Below are 19,723 nucleotides of genomic sequence, written 5' to 3'. Positions count from 1 at the left end.
TATATATATATATATATAGGGGTTTGCACACTATTTTAAATATATATATATATTATATATATATTATATATAATATATATATATATTTAAAATAGTGTACAAACCCCTAAAAATATTTATTAACATATTTTCCCTGATTACTGGAACCAACTACTGAAAAAGCTCGTCATACATAGCTTGCTATAGTATGCATCACGCGCGTTAGCCATCCTAGTTAACATTAAAATCCAAGTAGTTCAATCATAAAAATACAGCATAATTTTCAATCATAAATTGCAAACAAGTCCTCTTTGTGATTACCTCTACTCAAGGAAACCCCCAAGGCCCTAATATATAATCCAAACAATCCCTTGACACCACAATAATATCAACCTTGACCACCTCCCAATTCCCAAACTTTCGCAATTTCTAGTATTCCTAGTGTTGTATTTTTACTTTACACAATCTCCCATTTCTCTTCCTTTTTCATTCTCTCTCCTCCTTCGTACGCACCTCGTCCACCACCCAACCCTTCATTTTCTCTCTCCTCCTTCCTACACCGTCAAAGGCGGAAATCCGAATCCTCTCGAAGATGTTGAGGGTGGCGGCAAGGCGCCTCTCTTCTCTCTCCTCTTCTTCATGGCGTCCCGCCGCCTCATCCTCTGTCGTCTCCAAATCCCCTCTTTCTCGCGACGACCAGGAGTCCAGATCTACCCCCTTGTTCTTACCCCATTATTATACTCACCTTCGAGGTTAGGGTTCTCTTCTGATTCAAAGATATCAAAGAATTTTTTGATTTGGTTGAGTTTTTGTTGTTTTGATTTTGAAATTAGGGTTTTGTTTGATTGTGGTTGTTTTGATTCTGTTGATGATGATTTTGTTGCTGGGATTAGAAAAAGATCTCGAAAAGTTGCGATTTTTGGTTGTTTTTAGATGGATTTGTTATGGGTATGCTTTGAATTTGTATATACTTGAACCCTTATTGCTTAATTATTCGGCGATTCGATGAATATGCGGATATGTGTTACTTTGTTTGTTGTGGTTGAAGTCTGAATCAATATAGGCTAGGTTTTAGGAAAGGTGAAATCATTTGGATTTGTGTAATTCGAAAATTAATAGGAGCCTGCCCTGCATCTGGGAGTTTAGATGCCGGTGATTGGGTGTATTGAACTTACCGTATTGAGTTTTTTTAATCGGGTATTTTAGGAAAAATGGAGAGTTGGAGATAGGGATGATTAACTTGAATTATTTGGGAGCGATGTTATTTTGTGTGGGCATACTATCTGTTGATTGCTGATATGATTGTGGTAGCATTGGGAAGATGAAAATTGGGATCGAAATCCGTGGTTTAATAAGCTTCATGGGTGGATAGTTTATAGGAGGAACTGTTGCTTTTAGCAGTTGGCAATTATAGGTTTTCAATGTGGAACAATTTTTTTCAGGGAATTTGTTCTTCCTGAATAATCGCTGGGATGTGCCTTTTAATTTTGCAACATTCATTTCAGCAGTTTATAAGTTGCAAACTTGCATGCTTGGTTCTATGCTAAACCTTGTTAAAACTACATATATCAGCTGCAATCTGTATCTGCACATCTATGCAGGGTCAAGAATTAGGGGGTATTTTGTGTGAAATGTCAAAACATATTTAAACATAGGCTAAGGTGTTTTTGAGGTCAGTCTTTAAATATATAGTCAACCACAAAGGCACAAATTAAAATATCTTAAAAGTAACAAGGAATCAAATTAAAGAGATATTCCAGGAGTTGCTTTTTCAAAATCTTGTAGGAAATTCAGTATTTACAGAAAATCATCATAGTTTCTCAGGTAAAGAAGAACTTTCATTTGAATCCTGTTGAACTACAGTTCTATTTTATTTTTTATTTTTTATTTTTTTGCCTCTTTTGATATCTATTTATTGGAAACAGAGGGTAGCCAAGCCATAAGACCGAGGAAGAAACAGTAAATCTTCCCAAATTGCACATAGATGATCCATTTGGGAGTTTGTTTTGTCTTAATAATATCAATTAATCACATTGCAATGCAATTGATGACAATAGGACTTATAGGAGAACTGAGGCTATTTTGAAGGAATATAAATTCTAGTTTCCCTTGAGCTTAGCTTGATAGCCTTGGGAGAGAGCCCTTTTTCCTTTCCTATTGTTCCTGGCTTTTATACTGATGTGATTCAACGTTTATTTTTTTTTTTTGCTTTGATGCTTGATGAATGTTGTCCATCTTTTTGGTTGGTATCTATTATTGGCGATTCTTTTATATTAGTATTAATTTTCTTATCTGGAAATGTACATGTTGTTAATGGTTCTATGTTAGTAATATTAGTACATGTATAAGTGTTTTTTTCGAGTAGTCGTCTTTGTGAATGATATATGAGTTTACCTTTGATTTTGAATCTAGAGCACCATGTCCGGCTGTATCTGGTTTTGCAATATGCTTCATGTTTTGTAATAGTGTACGCTGTTCTCTTGCATTTTCATTTGAAATTGTACAAATAGCATTTCATAATGTGTAATATTTTTTACTACTAGCTGATTCAAGGATTATTACATTATTCTGGGGCCAACTACTGGACTTTTATAGATGTGGCCATAGGATTTTGTGCTTAACTGCCAAATTTTTTTAGTGGTGAAACATTAATCTTTTGGACTTTGATGGTTGAATGCAGGATTTGCTACTGAGAATCTCGTCCCAAAAGCTGAACATGGCATTATCCCTGATGTTCCAGCTACTGTGGCTGCTATTAAGAATCCCTCGTCAAAAATCACCTATGATGAATACAACCATGAACGATATCCTCCTGGTGATCCCAGCAAGAGAGCATTTGCTTATTTTGTTCTCACTGGTGGAAGATTTGTCTATGCTTCACTTGTCCGCCTGCTTGTCCTTAAGTTTGTGCTGAGTATGTCTGCCAGTAAGGATGTCCTTGCTCTGGCATCACTTGAGGTTGATCTCTCAAGCATTGAGCCTGGCACTACTGTGACTGTGAAGTGGCGTGGAAAGCCTGTCTTCATCAGGCGTCGAACGGATGACGACGTCAAGCTGGCTAACAGTGTTGATCTTGGTTCCCTTCGTGACCCACAGAAGGATGAAGAAAGAGTTAAGAACCCTGAATGGCTTGTTGTGATTGGTGTCTGCACTCATTTGGGTTGCATTCCTTTGCCAAATGCTGGAGACTATGGTGGATGGTTTTGTCCTTGCCATGGTTCTCACTATGACATATCTGGTAGAATTCGGAAGGGTCCTGCTCCTTATAATCTTGAGGTACCAACTTACTCTTTCTTGGAAGAGAACAAATTGCTAATTGGTTGAGGAGTGAGATGGTGAAAGCCACTTAAGCCACAGGGATGATGGTGATATCTAGAATTCTTTTTTGGTTTTCCTTTAGCTATAAAACTTGGATATCAGAATATTCTGAGACATTTCCAGATAAATTTATTTTGCTATAAGCATGCCAAAAAATGCTTGGTGTAATTTTGAGTTTGTAACTTTAACTGGTTGAGTTGATGTTGTCATTATTAAGAAATAATCTGCTGGGCAACTTGCTTAGTATAAATTTTTGTTGGTAGTTTCAACATCTTGCATACAATACATTCAACTCGTGATGTTATATTCATCACTGTTGAGCAAAATTTGATTGTAAAGATTTGAACTTTAGATGCATGTGGCTCTGTAGATTTCTAGAAGTATTTACATATCTGCAAACTCTATTTGCCTTACAAAATGCTCTCAAGACAGATCAAGGGAGTGAGATTTGTTGATCAAATATAACATTTTACTAGTATAGTATTTATTAGTAGCCGGAAAAAGGATCTGCGCCTCTGTGGAGGGTTCTGCTTGATTTGGTGTGACTATCTTTCCAAAATGCCCTTGACATAGACCATCCCTTTTTCATTCAGCTGTAGCTCCTTCCTCATTTGCTCTACTTGCTGATCATCTCCTTGAACTATGACGTCGGACAGTGTCCCATCCTCTCCTACGACCATTTTGATCTTGATCTGTTCCTTTCTTGCTGCACGTTGCCAGTAATATATTCCACTGTATAGGCAAGAAATTACAAGTCCATTAATGCACTAGATCAGAACCATATGCTTCATTGAAATTTCAGGATTTGGCATTTTGGTGCCATTGAGGCATTTGAGGGAGAAGCTGATGGTTGTAGTTAAAAATTGCACCCTGCTCACTTCAACAAATTCAGGATTTCCCTTTCAAAATAACTCTCTTATGGCCTATCAAGTTAGGAACATCCAAAATGCCACTATGTGACCGTGTTTATTCCTCCCTTTGTCTCACTATGATTGTTCTATATTCCTATCTTAGACGTATGATTGACTCATTGTGTTTGCCACAATTATTTATCTCCCCAAAAACCCCAAATAACTCTCGCATATAGATCTGGATGGATGAGTTTATGTAATTAGTAATCACTATGATAAATGTATCATGCTAGGCCAAACTTTGATTGGTCATCGAACGACATTTACTTCGTATTTACAATGTTAAGAGTTTGAAGACTTACGCCAAAGGACTAAGGGCAGTGATAAAAAACCAATTGTTGCCCACATCCGGAAACGTAATCGTCAGCACTAGAGCTACACTTGCTAGGCTTATGCAAGTGCAGAATGTCAGCAATGCTGCTTGCCCCCTACTCGGTACCATCATCCCTTCAAAACTGCACATGCACACCCAAGCCAATACTTTCGTTATTAATTAAGAAAGAAAACTAGCCCTTAATACATCCGTTCGAAAATAGTAGTCACATTATTATTACTAGTTTAAATTATATTAACGACGTGCTATTAACCCGAACAAAGGAGCACAAATAATTAAACAATGCTGGAAATGTGGGAAAGTGTAGTCCACGAAAATAGAAGCAACTTACGTAATAGTCTCTCCTCTATCGGTCACCGCAAAATTGTTACGAGTAAAGTAGGATAAGATTTCTCCTGCAACCTGATTTGGTGCCTTTTTATTCTCATCCGCTTGTACATAAGCCTTTTTTACAATCTATAATTTCAACACCAAAATTTATTAATTAGCCATATGAAATGAAAAACAAAAAAAAAAATCAATTACTAGAGTAAAAAGTCAATAGAACCAATGGCGAACTTAGAAATCCGAGAGCCACAAAGAGCAGTGATGTGTATACGGATAATGGGTACTGGCCTTTTAAAAGTTAATCGACTAAGCTACTTGGCATCTACTCGATTATGAGAATTGAAGCTAGAATAATACCTTAGATTTAACAGAGCGTTTGATGAGAGACCAAAGACCAGGAACAGAGATAACAAAGAGACCCAGTGAAGTATAATAGCTAGCAACAGAATACCCAACACCTTCTGCTATTAGAAACAAAGAAGATGGATTTTCATGAAAATGATTGGCTAAATCTGATGCTATTTCAATTTCTTGGAGGGAGGCAGAAACTGAAATCTTTACTGCCCTTTTCGGCTTCGAAATGGCTGGAAACTGTTGTTGGGTATGATAGGAGAGAGAAAATTCTCTGGTTTTGTAGTATTTGGAGATTGAAGAGCAAGATGATAGTGGATGAGAAGGAGAGAAGAGGTTGGCTGCCATTTTTGTCAATAGGATTGTGAGGGGATAAGACAATGAACAATGTGAAATGCTACAATGGAAGAACTTGGAATGGTGAAGCTTTTGGTGTTAGAAATTGGTTGAGTTGATTTGTTTAAAAGATGAGCACCACAAGCTTTGAATCATGGCCATTGAATTGGTATACATTGATATATGTTAAAATCTAGACCATATACTAGTTCTAGGTAACAAATGACGAAAGGTTACTTTCTTCGTTCCTTAATTAAAAAAAAAATTAAAAAAAATAAGTTCACATACTACATTCGTTAAATGTATTGTGTAATTTTTTGTCAAAAACGGACGTTAAACATTATGTGTAACTTTTCCAAATCTTTCCATTTTTAGTAAAAAAAAATTGAATAAAATTACAAAATACCCTTACTTCAAATTTTTTAACCTCAATCAATAATTAACTATATACTAAAGGCGAAACCTAAAATGACCTTCCTGGTTAAAAAATTTCCTGCCTTATTTTTTTCTTTCCTTTTTATTTATTTATTTATTTATTTATTTATTTTGTCATATATTAATGACATTCATTTTATAACATACAATAATAGCTATTTTCATTTTGACAACATATTTAATCCAATTATACTCATTTTTTTTTACATATATTTTATATACTAGGAAATTTTTAGTTACAAAAAAACTAATATAGATTGAAAATAAGGTAATTGTTATGAAATATTGTGTGGATATCCATTATCCTCCTTTTATCATTCCGGAATATTCTATATCTAGGGTTTATTGTTAAACGCAAACCCTAATTATATTGTACGTATATATACCCTATCATATGGAATAAAGATACACACATTAATTCTCTCTCAAACTTTCATGTTTCTCCCTATTTCACAACATGTTATCAGCACCAAACTCTACCCGATTGAATTAGGTTAAGATTGAATTAGGTTAATCTACTATGAGAATCAGAGTCAAACCGTAACTCTACGCAATTAATCCAATTGTAATTAAAGGTACGCATATACTATACAATTGTAATTAAAGGTACGCATATCCAATTGTAATTATGTTATAATTGATTTATAAACAATTAGCATGAATATTTTGAATAATCATTACCCCCAACAATTCATACTAGACTAAACAAGTACAGTACAACTACAACTACAAGTCTGTTATTTTTGTGCCCTACGGACTGTTGTAATTATATATTGCTTTGTTAACTTTGAATCAATGCCATCGATGCTCTTATCATGATGGGAATTGTTTTGCGGTGAAATTTTACGTGTAGCGGCTTACGTGCAGCGATTTCTCGTTTTATATACAAATGAGGTATATGTTTCACATATAGTCTTGGAACTCACTTGATGGCTCTTTGATAATTACCTTACATGCATGATAAATCATACTTTTTACTATGTATTTGGTTTGTTTTATCAATTATTTATGTATGATATCACATATTGATATTATGTGAGCATTACTTTAAATTATCTAATTGAAATATAATGATAAACAAAATATGTCATAAAATTATGTCTTTAGATCTAATTTTTTTTTTTAGTAACTTGACATCTGTTATACATGATGGTTGCAATAATGCATGTATCGTTATATATACATTTCTGTTAATTTCTCTTACGAGTGAGATTGCTAATATATGCATGATGTCATATTTTTAATATAATTGACTATGTGGATTTTTTTCTAGTTGACCTCAAATTAAATTATGATAATACGAGTATACAACCCCTTTGACTTTACATGCAATGTTGAGTATTACTTTAAAAACAAACTTGAGGACAAATCCATTATTTTGTTAATCATATCAAAAAGGATTTGATTGATGAATTACAGTTTGTGATGATAGTAATGATTATGATATGATATACATATGATTTCTATGAAATGGTAAAGGAAGTAGTGTAATATTATTAACTCGCAAGCTAATACCTATAAATGTATACTCCGTTTCAATTTTAGGACTTGAATTCCAAGTTTTTGGTCTTTAACACTTAGAAATATTAATTTGTGTATGATTGAATTTATTTATATACCTATATACATGAAGTTGGATTATAGGAATGATAAATAAATTGAGCATGAAATACTTACACATATATATGGAGCTAAATTTCCTTAAATTTATAAAGGTTTAAAAACCCTAAAAAATGATATAAAGATATGTATATGACCTAGAAATTTCTATTAGTTTCTAATAAAGTATATTGCTTAATAGCATCCGCGATATTAATGCAATTCTATAGACACAATTCCATGTGAAAAAATATACAAAAGGTTTTGAATGTATTCTAGATATTGAACTCTAAGTGAGTATTGAGATACATAAATTACTAGATTTACTCACTCCATAAGTGAATGAGAGTTCATGTGATTGAAAGAAAGCATGTTTGCATGATGTTTTCGTGATTACAATTCATTGAAAAGCTCATTTAGAATTGCAAACATGATTACATATCAACTATTGGACCAAGAAATAATGTTTATGAGTTTATAAAATGCAAACATAACATTGAGAGAAACTTTACATGATCAACGTTTTATTATGCCCATAAATATAAGAGGTTTCGTTTTTTTAAGATGAATGTGATTGGGCAAGAGGAACATGATTAAGTGTTCTATAAGTATAATTTTATCTAAGCATGTTTTTGCTAAAAGGAACACGTTACTTGATACATGACATTGCCAATAGAATTTATGGCTTAAAAGGTGTAGGGATTTTAAAGGTTGTTGGATTGATTCCATGCATACCCTCATATGTAAGGATTAGGGGGAGATTGTAAGTAATCCTTACACATAAATAATAAAATATATTGATGGTTAGTTTGATACATACATTAACTTAAATATCAACGATTTATCTAATAGAAGTGGCCACATGTTAATTATTTATTTTGAAATGATACCATCCTAAAGATGGAGATAAATAAATGTCATTGATCATATACTAGTTGTAAATGCTCCAATGAAAATTGATGCCCAAGGACAATATCAATTGCTAATGAACCTATAGCACGCCTGAAGCGTGATAGATCAATAGGTTCTAAAGATAATTAAGTATCTTTGAAAAGGAAAGAAGTCACTATCGACAATGACAAATTTGAGGAAGTGATAAATCCCGTTACATTTCTAGAAGAAATCATTTTTAGTAAAATTCATATGTTCCATGATTATATAAAAGACTCCAGAAGAGTATGAAATGTCCAACAAGATTAACATGTTTCAAGATTATAGTCAAAACTCTAACAGAGTATGAGTAATTATTGGATAAAATATTAGTTGATTGTCTTGCCAATTGTATAAAGAAACGCATGTTGGTGTTCTAATATCACATCATATTCATGGCCATGCATAAAGTAAGTTTAATAAAGTAATCACTAGTCTTGAAAAATTGAACAGAGTTCAAATTTAGAGAAGTGACTAGATGTGATAATTAATTAAATTAGGCCATCCGGGTTTAATAATTACCCGTCATGGAAACTTGAACTTTCACTTGATATGAAAGTAATAATGTGTTGACGCTCTCTCATGTTAGATGCATGAAATGAATCGAATGGCAAGACATAACATTGAGATTGAGCTATTATTGAATAGTGATTTGTAATAATTTGTATTGATGAAAATGTCAAGAGTTAATAGGTTTTGATTTTTTTTTTTCACGAAAGAGTAATGGGTGACCAGAAGTTCACCAGAATAACAAATATGTTATTGTCAACTATTAGGTGACCAGAATCTCACCAAATACACTATTTAAATCTTTAAAGATCTCGAAGATCACTACCTAGTAGAATTCTAAGCAAGTGATTTATGCTTGTATAAGAATTCTTTTGATTGGGGCTATTATATGTCAGCACATAAGAAATTGGAAAAGAAGGAAAAACGTATAGCTGCACAACACATGTCTCCCCATTGACATTGATTTCCAGAAGAGAACATATTAGAAAGTGTAACAATAAATACACATGCAATGTAAAGTTAATGAAGAAATGATTCTTCATTGAAATTGTTCTCTAGAAGAAATAAAATTTGTTTAATACAAATCTTTTGAGATAATTATTTTGATTGTGATCCTCCCGATGAAAGGAATTTTAATGTAAATTTGTATACTAAGTTGGTATAGAATTAGACGTCCCTATAAATGAGATATTTTACCAACTTATGGGGAGAAGGATTAGCAAAAGTTGGAAAAATCGGAAAATATATAATTGATGATCCCTATAAAGGTAGTTTAAAAAGTCATATGCCAACTTTTGTCTATATATTATCAAGATATGTTGTACATTTATGATTTGATTTGTATTTAGTTATGACTCATGTTGCATAGCGTTGAAGATACATTTTGGTCATATTATGTGTATACAATGAGATAAAATCTTGCCAATTATACTTGAATTATTACATTTGAAGTGTAGATTGTAAGATCGGTTCCAATATATGTGATATATGGCAAGATAGTGCAGTTGATATTAATACCATAATGTATGAAATACCACAAATAGAAGTGGTATATAGAGATATCTAATAACTATAATAGATGGCCTATGATATGAAAAAAAGGTTATAATGGTACCAATTGGAGATGTATTCAGATATCATAGTAAATTAGCATGCGAAATTGTATCTTATTGAATTTTATAATACCGGTATACTATAGAACCGATAAATAATATGCATATGCATGATAGAATGGACTAGTGAATAAGGGATCTGAAAAATATGTCCATTTTGATGTCGACATAATGATAATGATTATAAGTTTATCATGGACCAGAAGTCCAATAAAATATGGATTTTTAAATCCACACTGTACAGTGTCTTGTAGTATTTTGAGTCCTATGTTTCTTCATATGCATGTGTGAGTCATAGGTTAATGGATTATTCATTGCATATGTCAGAAGTTGTTAGATGCATTACTCATTGTATATTTTGAATAATATGTTATCATGTTTTCTATATCTCATATTGCATGCATTACTTTTTATACAATAATTGTGGTGTATGTGAATGTTCATTCAAAGTATAGTAAGACATATTTACAACTTTGATGGAAAATTAAAAGGAGATATTTATATTCCAATGGACTTATAATTGTAATGAAATTATTGATGACGCCAATTTAATTGCATATTATGAATCATGTAAGAAGAATTCTTGAAGAACTTATATACGACGTATTTAAATATCCAGTCCTACAAAGTTTATATTTTGAATATTGCAATTATCATCAAACTCTTGAAAAGTTTATGTGACTACATCATTGATATCTCAACCTGAAGTTTGAGCATATGAAAGTTAGTGAGATTTGCTTTTTGTATTTGCAAAAGAGCTGTCATGTCAATTATGAAACGTCTAAAGAATATCAATGGAATACTTATGCGTGAGAATGTTTTCTTATGGTCTGGAAGAACCATGATTAGCGTATATAATTACATGTGTTATATTATAATTCATATGAGATTGAAGAATGACATTAATAATATCAAGTTTTGTCTCAAATTATTATTAATGAATGTTTAATTAAATAATGATCATAAATTCTATTATTCACGACCTCCAGAAGAAGTCATAACCATAAAAGTTAAACAGAGGTTTGGAATGATATAGAGATGAATACATGTATGGTGAAATGAAGACACTTCACATGTTCACTTGAAGATGCAATTTCAGTTTAGGAGGATCGAAGACCAACGAATGATATTTTACTACTTATTAGAAGATATCCAACCATATTGGATTCATTGTTGCGGCACTAGAAGATCTCAAGTTATGCATTCATCAGGGGGAGAAAATACGCGCTGCACTCTTTTTCCATTGACCATGGTTTTGTCCCACATTGGGTTTTCCTGGTAAGGTTTTTAATGAGGCGGCATCTCGAGTGTATTACGAAGAATGTTGTACTCTTTTTCCTTCATTAGGTTTTTATCCCACAGGGTTTTCCTAATAAGGTTTTAACAAGACACACTCTTTGACAATGGACATCCAAGGGGGAGTATTATGAAATATTGTGTGGATATCCATTATCCTTCTTTTATCATTCCAGAATATTCTATATCTAGGGTTTATTGTTATCCAAACAAACCCTAATTATATTGTATGTAAATATACCCTATCATATGGAATAAAGATACACGCATTAATTCTCTCTAAAACTCTCATGTTTCTCCCTATTTCACAACAGTAATGTAATATATTATTTTCCAAGATTTTTTTTTATTTTGAGAAAATTATTACCATTTTTTTTTTCTCCAACTTTTAACATTTAACAATAAAATTTATTTTAATTAAAAAAGAAACATAACGTTTATAACAACAAAATCATTTTGTTATAGTATACATAACATATATTGGAAAATTTAATCTAATTATTCTAAATATTAATGTGATTATTTAAAAAATAAAAACCCCTACTACTCACTAAAATTAAAATCAACTAAATTTTCATATTATGCCAGTCAAAGTGTGTCTAACAATTTAAGAATAAATGTATATGAGTTTGTATATGGCTACTAACCTAATCTAATATTTTAATTATCTTATATAAAACCTTATAGCAAAATCAAAATTAATTAATTACTAATCTAACCAAATTAATCTAACTATGCTTACCAAATTTATTTCATCTCCCCCAATAACTCATTGAAATCAACCAAATTACTTCGTCTTTTATGCTAAAAATCATCAAATTTCTCCACATTCATACCCTAATTCTTCACCTTAATCATCTTTCACGTTAACTTTCTCTCTCCTCCAACCTCATTTCAGATCTGGTACTATGAAGAAAAAGACGATTAAGGTTGTTGTCGGTGGGTTGGATGGGTTTTCGTTTGGGTTAGGCGGTATCGTGGGTGGTCTGGGTTCGAGTTGGGGTGAGTTTCGTGGTTCTAGGTTCGAGTTGGGGTGGGTTTCGTGGTTCTAGGTTTGGCTTGAGGTGGTTTGGGTTGTGGGTACGGTGTTCTGGGTTGTGGGGGTACGATGTTCTTGAGGGTGTTTGTAGTGGTGGTTCTGGGTTGTTCTTTGATTTTTGTACGGATTAATGATTTTCTACGGCTGATATTCTTTCATTCGATCCATGGGCCACTATTGTATGGACGATTTAAGGGAGGTTGATAACCGTGAGATTTGATGAAGATCAACGGTGGCGATGATTGTTGATGATGGTGGATTGAGGAGCACGAAGAAGGAGAAGAGGGGAGGGTCTGATTGTTGGGATTTTTTTTTAATTTCTTTATTTATTTTAGAACTCCCCACCTTTTTTAAGTGGGTTAGTCCCACCTTCTCTCTCCTCTAATTTAATTACGTGCCATTACATTTTCTAATCTTTGCCCCTCAAATTTTGCCTTCATTCCCGTAAACCCCTTTAAAGTTGTACAAAATATTTAATGGTGGTAGTATTTGATTTGGATAGTTTTAAATAGAGGTCAAATACAAAGTATGGTTCAAAGCAGAACTCCAAACAAATTGATTTTTTAAGTTTTAGGATGTGTTCTCTTCACCTTATTGGACTTGAAATTATCTGAATTTATCTGAACTCATCTGACCTTATTAAACTTATTAGACCTTATTAAACTTATTGGAACTTATTAGACTTGTTTGAACTTATTAGAACTTATTGAACCTTATTATATCTTATTATTAGTAATTGTTAATACCAACATCCAAGTGTAGGTGTTTCGGGGTTTTCTGATGTCCTGCGGGAGAGTTACAATTCCGAGACTGGAACCGGACGCCTGTACCTGCAAAACAACGGAGACTCCTGGTAGTGGGAGCTCCGCCTCCAACGGTCAAGTTAGTACTTGATTAAGGAGTAATTAATGCGGAAATTAAAGTGATTGGGTCTCTCTAGGTGAGAGTGTTTAATGTATGTAATCTGCTTTTTTAGCGTGATCAGCATGTAATTCATGTAATCCCCCTTAATGAGGATTAAGGGAGGTATTTATAACCTTGGGAAACGTGCCAATCCTAGATTTAGGTTAACCTAGGGCTGATTGGGCTTCCCTCGGAAGTTGGGCCTGGGTGGCCGGTTTCTCCATTAGGCATGGAGTATGCCACGTGTCATGACATAATAGGTCCAAGGTGGACGAATAAGCACGTGCCACGTGGCAAGCCCTGACAGTTCCAACCGGGGGACACTTGGCAGGACCTGATTGGCCCACGTGGCGCATTCCGATTGGTGGGAGCAAAATCCCCTAATCATTTGCCCCTCACAGGTGGCACGTGACTAGTCACGTGTTACCTGTGACAGGTGTCGCACTGTAACAGGCGACGGCCTGCTACAGGTGTCACTCGGCGAAAGGCCGAGAGATTCTCCCGCCCAAATTTTGAATTCTGGAAGTGACCCTTCGCCTTCTCACTTCGCCTATATAAAGGAGTGTTGACTTCAGTCATTTTCACACTTGAGAACTTTGTGAGAGAACATTCGGACCCCTGAACTTGCTCTGACATTTTGGACCCTTTCTGCCTACCGCCTGACAAGCCGACTGCACAGGATTTTCAGAACTCCATTAACGTCACTCGTTCAGGTAACCGTCGGTTCTCTTACTCTTAATTTTCTCTTTATTTTATTCTTTTTTGAAATGGCACCACGGAAGCACACGACACGACCTAGGTTAGTGATCAGCCGGTCACCGGGGACGGCTGAATCTAGGACTAGGAGTGTCGCCTGCCCTTTTCCGGACCCATCTTTGCCCTTTATACAAAGTCCGACTGTATCTGTGTCTATGCAGAGCATGATGGCCAGAACAAAAAAGACTGCCAGGATCTCAAATTCAGACGGCTCCTCCCACAGGGTGCCGATTAGTGAAACATCTGACCAGGCGCCAGATGTGGAAGTGAAACAAAGCGGCTTGAAAACCGGCAGTTATGAGGGAGGAGTCAAAGTGACCCCTTCCCATTTTACAGTTGACAATTCTTCATTCCCTCCGGCTCCTTTTAAAGGAGAGGAGGCGGGCCCCTTCGGGAGAGGGGAGGAGTCGTCCTCTTCGGACTCGTCAGAGGACGATTCCGAGTCTAGCTCTTCTGGCCATGCTTCTCTGGACACAGAAGAGAAAAACAGTCGCCTGCAAGTGGCGAGGCTTTCTCACGCAGTTGAGAAGGGGGACGATTGGGCGGAGCCATCCGCCTCTTACCGAGAGCAAAATACCCCCTACTACTGCACGGTACCTCGGGGCCGGATCACAGCCATGCAAGAGAAAGTGGAGAGCTTTATCGCAAACCACACAATGGGCCCCAGCTTTTTAGTGTTTGTGCCGGATCCAGAAGACACAGTCGTCTGGCCGGCTGGTACCAGTTATGATAGCGCCTGCTTTGGCTGCTACGAGGCGGCCATCAAGGCTGGGCTGCGCTTCCCACTACATCCGGCTGTTCAGCGGATCTTGGATGGGTATGAGTTGGGGTTATGGCAGTTAGCCCCGAACTCCTGGGTCAACGTACTCGGCTATGTGGCCGGGTGCGAACTGCACGGGGTGGAGCCGAGCTTCGAGGCTTTCGCCCACATGAACTACCTCAGCCGGACCCCTAAGGCAGGCGGTACCGGCTGGTATCAATTGACGAGCCACAGGGGCTACCTCATGACGAGAGGTAAAGCAAACAAATGGAAGGACTGGCGGAGCACCTTCCTCATCATTGAGAGTTCAGACACAGAGCTGAACAAGCGCTTCAACAGGTGGAACAGGAATCCGCCCCTTCTTGCAGGCGGCCGCAGCATGCCGCCTGTTCCCCCCAAGGCTAAGAAAGAGATCCTAGATAAAGGACTCTTTAAAGTAGAGTCGAAGGTGAACTCTACTTCAGGGGTACGAGAGCAAGTACCCCTGCACTGCGTCCCAAGCTTCAAATGGCTCTACGACGAGTACTTTTTGGCCGCCTGTGGCCTCAGCAGTCGGTGCTCAAGAGGTAGTCGGCCTGTCGAATACTCTGCTGTTCCGTGCATTTTGTTATAACTTTTATTAACTTTGCTGTTTGTTTTTGCAGCGGACGCCATGAGCAAAATTACCGCCTCCAAGACTGTGGCGACCATGTTGCGGGCCTCCATCATGCAACAGTCTTCAACCGACTCCCCCAACAAGGGGGCACCCTTGGTGGGCTTCGAACCTTTCACCCTCTTTTTGGAGTTGTGTTTATGCATATACTGACTTTTTTCTTCTTTTTTAGACGGGCGCTCCAAGAGTTTCTTCTTCCCAACAGCCGGACCCCAAGGCCCGGAGGACGACTGTTGCGAGCTCTCCTGGTTCTGCCAGGAAACATGCGGCGGCTGAGAAACAGCCGGCCACTTCTTCTAAAACTCCAGCTGGGCCGCCTAGAAGTATGAAGTTGTCCTTGTAAATTTTAGACTTGCTCCCTTTTTTACTAGGTCTAATCCGTTTGTTTATGCTTGATGCAACCGGCCCTCAGGAGCCTGACTTGGTCGAGGTGGCCAAGTCTATGATCAAGGCCGTTCCTCCAGCTGAAAGGGAGGCGGTCAGGGGTGTCGGCACCCTTGACCTAGACGGGATTGCAGGGGTCCTTGCTGAGGTATACTTAGCATATTTTTGAGTATTTGAATTCCAGGTCGCCTGTTTTCTTTTTGTTTGGAAACTGACGCCTGTTCCTTTTTACTTAGGCCCTGCTCCGAGTGAACGGTCTTCGCAAGCCGCTTGACCGGAAGAACAAAGAGGTAAAGGCTGCAAAAGCTATGGCCGCCTCTGACTGTGATAAGGCAATGTTTCAAATTGCCCAAAATGAAGTTCTGACCATTGATATTCTTTATTATCAGGCGCAGGCTACCGCCGCTATCCGGGCTCAGTTAGAGGCGGCCCAGAAGAGGAATAGCGAGCTGGAGGCGACCATCAACAATCTCAAGGCCGAGCTGAGACCTCTTCGCCTAAAGATGTACTCATACGAAGCCTTGGAGAAATCCTTGGCCAACGTAAAGGAACGCCTGGTGACCCAGGAGAAGAGTCTTACTCAGGAGCTCTCGGGAAAAGGCCGAGCAAGAAAAGAAAGAGCTGGTCCGAGAGATGATGGAAGACTCTGCTCAAATCCAGCGCATGACTTGGGGCCGCCTCTTCCCCAATGCCGACTTTGCCTCATGGGAAAAAACGTACCGCCAGTGTTCTAATACATATAATCAAGAGATCCTGGCGGCTGCTGAGGAAGAGGCGTTGGAGGAAGCGTTGGAGGAGGAGGAGCCGGTAGTGGCGCTTGTGCCGCTTGGGGGTAATGCATCAAAGAAGGATGCAGCTGAAGCCGAGTCCAGCAAGAAGAGTGCTGACCAGGCGGCAGCTGCTAATATTGAAGATCTGCCCCCTTCTTAAGCTTTATGTCTTCTTTCCACGGCCTGCGTGCCGTTTGTTTTGTATTTACCCGGCCAGGGGGCCAGGGCTCTGAATATTTTGCCGGTCTTTAATGACCGGCTTCTTTTTAATGATTTTTTTTTGTTTTGCTTCAAATTTTTCTAAGTATTGAATATTCTGATATCCAATTGTTCACTATACCGACTGTTTTACATGGCCGATAGTTGCAGACAGGTACGGATAGTTAGTCACGCCGCCTATGCCCCTGGACGACTGGTTGTCTGTTTCCAGGCTAGACGATCAGTCGGCCATTTATCCAATCGTTATTCGAACCATTTTAAAGACTGGATCCCCTTTAGGCAGGCGGTCTTGTCATTTGTAAAATTAACCAAGTAGGAAAGTGGTTTGACCAAGTAAACATTATTGTTACCTAGTCGCCAAGTAACTGAGTAGTAGAGGTATCAAGCGGTGGGTATCGGTTGTTCCCCTTTATTCGCCAATGTTTGTTGGCTTTTAACTCATAGGTTGTTAACCTAGCAGGAGTAGTGGTTGAGAGCCCCTGTTTGCTAAAAACAGGCGAACGACTCATACCTTTTAGGCTCCATACTAAGTTTGAGAGAGTGACTATGAGTTAACTTTGGTGTTACTCAGTCGCCGTCACTACTGCTTGAGTAGTAAAGGTACTAGGCGGCGGAGGCCGACTGAACCTTTTGATTCGCCAATGTTTGTTGGCTATTAACTCAAGAGGTACCCCCTGCATTTATCCCAAGTAATACAGGCGGTCATCTGACTCAGATGTCAACTGCTACCACTGGTTTGGTTAGTGATAGAGTTATCCTTGTCTCAAAAACGGCTACGTGGTTGCCCTTGGGGACAGTCGTATAGGTGCCGTGTAATTAGTTTATAGAGCAATGTTCCACCCAAAAGGGAGCTGCTCTCTGCGACGAATTTCATCCGGAGGGATGCCGCCGGACGCCTACTATGATGTTGGGACAAGTCGTATTAGTCTTGATTTGATCAGTTGGCTTGGCGCCTGGTCTGATCATTCGGCCTGTGGCCTTGGTTAGTTCTTGGTGAACGTAGGTGCTAAGTAAAAAGAGGGTAGCCGCCTGTTAGGCACAGGGTCGGCCAGACCCTAATCTTTTTTAGCTAAGTATAAGGGGGGTGGCTGTGTGCTTTGGAACCAGTCGGCACTCTTCTATGGAGAGTAGCCGACTATATGTCCAGACGGCGTGCCCCTATGGTGAGTAAAATACTCGATGGAGAGTAGCCGACTGTAAAGGTACAGGCGGCATGCCCCTCTGAAGATAGAGTAAAATACTCAATGGAGAGTAGCCGACTGTAAAGGTACAGACGGCATGCCCTTCTGAAGATAGAGTAAAATACTCAATGGAGAGTAGCCGACTGTTTGTTAGTAGGCGTGCCCCTCTTAGTACAAAATTGAATGTTAAGTATGAAAACTTTTATTAAGTAGCCCTTGACTATTTACATCATTCAAAAGAAATATTACTTAAGATTATCTACATTCCAAGTTCGAGGCAACGGTTGTCCGTCTGGTGTTCCCAGACGGTAGGTACCGTCCCTGACCTCTTCACAGATTCGGTAGGGTCCTTCCCAGTTGGGAGTTAGTTTGCCAGACTCATTAGCCCTACCAACTGCTTCCATTTTTCTAAGTACAAAGTCCCCCACTTTGAGTGGACGCCTGTGTACTTTTTTGTTGTATGATCTAGTCATTCTCAGGCGGTAAATTTCATGGCGCAAGACAGCATTGCCCCTCCTTTCAGGAAGTGAGTCTAATGCCAGGCGCATGGCTTCCCAGTTTGCCTCTTCGTCATATAGCATTACTCGAAGAGTCGGCTCGTAGTGTTCTATTGGAAGAACAGCTTCCGCACCATAAGTTAGGAGGAATGGAGTTTCTCTAGTCGCCCCTTTTTCAGTCGTCCTAATGGCCCAGAGAACATGTGGTAATTCATCCGCCCATAGGCCGCCTGCTCGTTCAATCTTTTTCTTGAGACCGTCTGAGATGATTTTATTAAAGGCTTCTACCTGGCCGTTTGCTTGTGGACGGCCGACAGACGCAAAGTAGTGTGCAATTCCTTGGTCAGCTTTTGAGAACAGGCGTCTCAAATTGGGGACCATTATCAAAAACCATAGACATGGGAACCCCAAACCGAGTGATGACATTTTTCCAAATGAATGAAATTACATCCTTCGTCTTGATTCCCTTTACAGCCTCCGCCTTTACCCATTTAGTGAAGTAGTCGACGGCAACAAGTATGTACCTCCTTCCGCCTGTAGCAGGCGTATATGGGCCCAGAATATCCATGCCCCACTTAGCAAACGGTAGTGGTCTATGAATGGTAGTGAGGTAAGTAGCCGGACGGTGAATTAGCTTGCCAAACCTTTGGAACTTGTCACATTTTTTCACCATCTCCATTGCATCTGCTTCTAAAGTAGGCCAAAAGTAGCCCTGCCGCCTTGCCCGTTGAGCAAGCGTCTTACCGCCTATATGAGAAGCACAGTAACCAGAGTGAAGATCGTCTAGTATCTCTTGTCCCTTTTCTGGAGTAACACACTTTAAGAAGGGTTGAAGGTACCCCCTTTTGTGAAGTTCTCCCTTTATTATTTCAAAACTGGTTGCTCGTTTTTTTCAGTGCTTCCGCCTGTTGATGATCATCCGGCAGGGTACCGTTTGTCAGATACGCCCTGATTGGATCCATCCAGGTTGAGCTTCTGTCTAGGATTGCAATAGGTTCTTCCTCAATGCTTCTCCTAACCATTACTTCCCAAAAAACAGTTCGAGGAGTATCACAGGAGGCGGATGATGCTAATTTCGAAAGTGCATCCGCCTGGTTGTTTTCAGATCTCGGCACTTGGGTCAG

The 19,723-nt window shown here is 38.1% G+C and overlaps 2 protein-coding genes across 2 annotated transcripts; one reads left to right on the top strand and one right to left on the bottom strand.

Moving 5' to 3' along the window:
- Window positions 1-363: 363 nt before the first annotated feature.
- On the top strand, window positions 364-3,547 carry LOC110727198 (cytochrome b-c1 complex subunit Rieske-4, mitochondrial-like). Its single transcript, XM_021906758.1, has 2 exons — window positions 364-731; window positions 2,660-3,547. The coding sequence occupies exons 1-2, from the start codon at window positions 572-574 to the stop codon at window positions 3,301-3,303; spliced, it is 804 nt and encodes a 267-aa protein (XP_021762450.1). The 5' UTR covers window positions 364-571; the 3' UTR covers window positions 3,304-3,547.
- LOC110727197 (protein COFACTOR ASSEMBLY OF COMPLEX C SUBUNIT B CCB1, chloroplastic-like) lies at window positions 3,523-6,006 on the bottom strand. Its single transcript, XM_021906757.1, has 4 exons — window positions 5,227-6,006; window positions 4,874-4,998; window positions 4,511-4,663; window positions 3,523-4,029 (listed from the first exon to the last, which is right to left on the bottom strand). The coding sequence occupies exons 1-4, from the start codon at window positions 5,566-5,568 to the stop codon at window positions 3,843-3,845; spliced, it is 807 nt and encodes a 268-aa protein (XP_021762449.1). The 5' UTR covers window positions 5,569-6,006; the 3' UTR covers window positions 3,523-3,842.
- Window positions 6,007-19,723: the final 13,717 nt, after the last annotated feature.

This window comes from Chenopodium quinoa, unplaced genomic scaffold (assembly GCF_001683475.1).
Source record: "Chenopodium quinoa cultivar QQ74 unplaced genomic scaffold, ASM168347v1, whole genome shotgun sequence".
In the NCBI taxonomy this organism is placed as follows: domain Eukaryota; kingdom Viridiplantae; phylum Streptophyta; class Magnoliopsida; order Caryophyllales; family Amaranthaceae; genus Chenopodium; species Chenopodium quinoa.
This window is presented reverse-complemented; position numbering and strand designations above follow the sequence as displayed.

What these genes read in the sequence shown, in the direction of transcription:
- LOC110727198 (XM_021906758.1), top strand. Translation starts at nt 572, where the DNA reads ATGTTGAGGGTGGCGGCAAGGCGCCTCTCTTCTCTCTCCTCTTCTTCA. An exon ending in TTATTATACTCACCTTCGAG is followed by an intron (nt 732 to 2,659) that starts GTTAGGGTTCTC and finishes GGTTGAATGCAG; the next exon opens with GATTTGCTACTGAGAATCTC.
- LOC110727197 (XM_021906757.1), bottom strand. Translation starts at nt 5,568, where the DNA reads ATGGCAGCCAACCTCTTCTCTCCTTCTCATCCACTATCATCTTGCTCT. An exon ending in AACGCTCTGTTAAATCTAAG is followed by an intron (nt 4,999 to 5,226) that starts GTATTATTCTAG and finishes TTGAAATTATAG; the next exon opens with ATTGTAAAAAAGGCTTATGT. An exon ending in ACTGCCCTTAGTCCTTTGGC is followed by an intron (nt 4,030 to 4,510) that starts GTAAGTCTTCAA and finishes TTGCCTATACAG; the next exon opens with TGGAATATATTACTGGCAAC.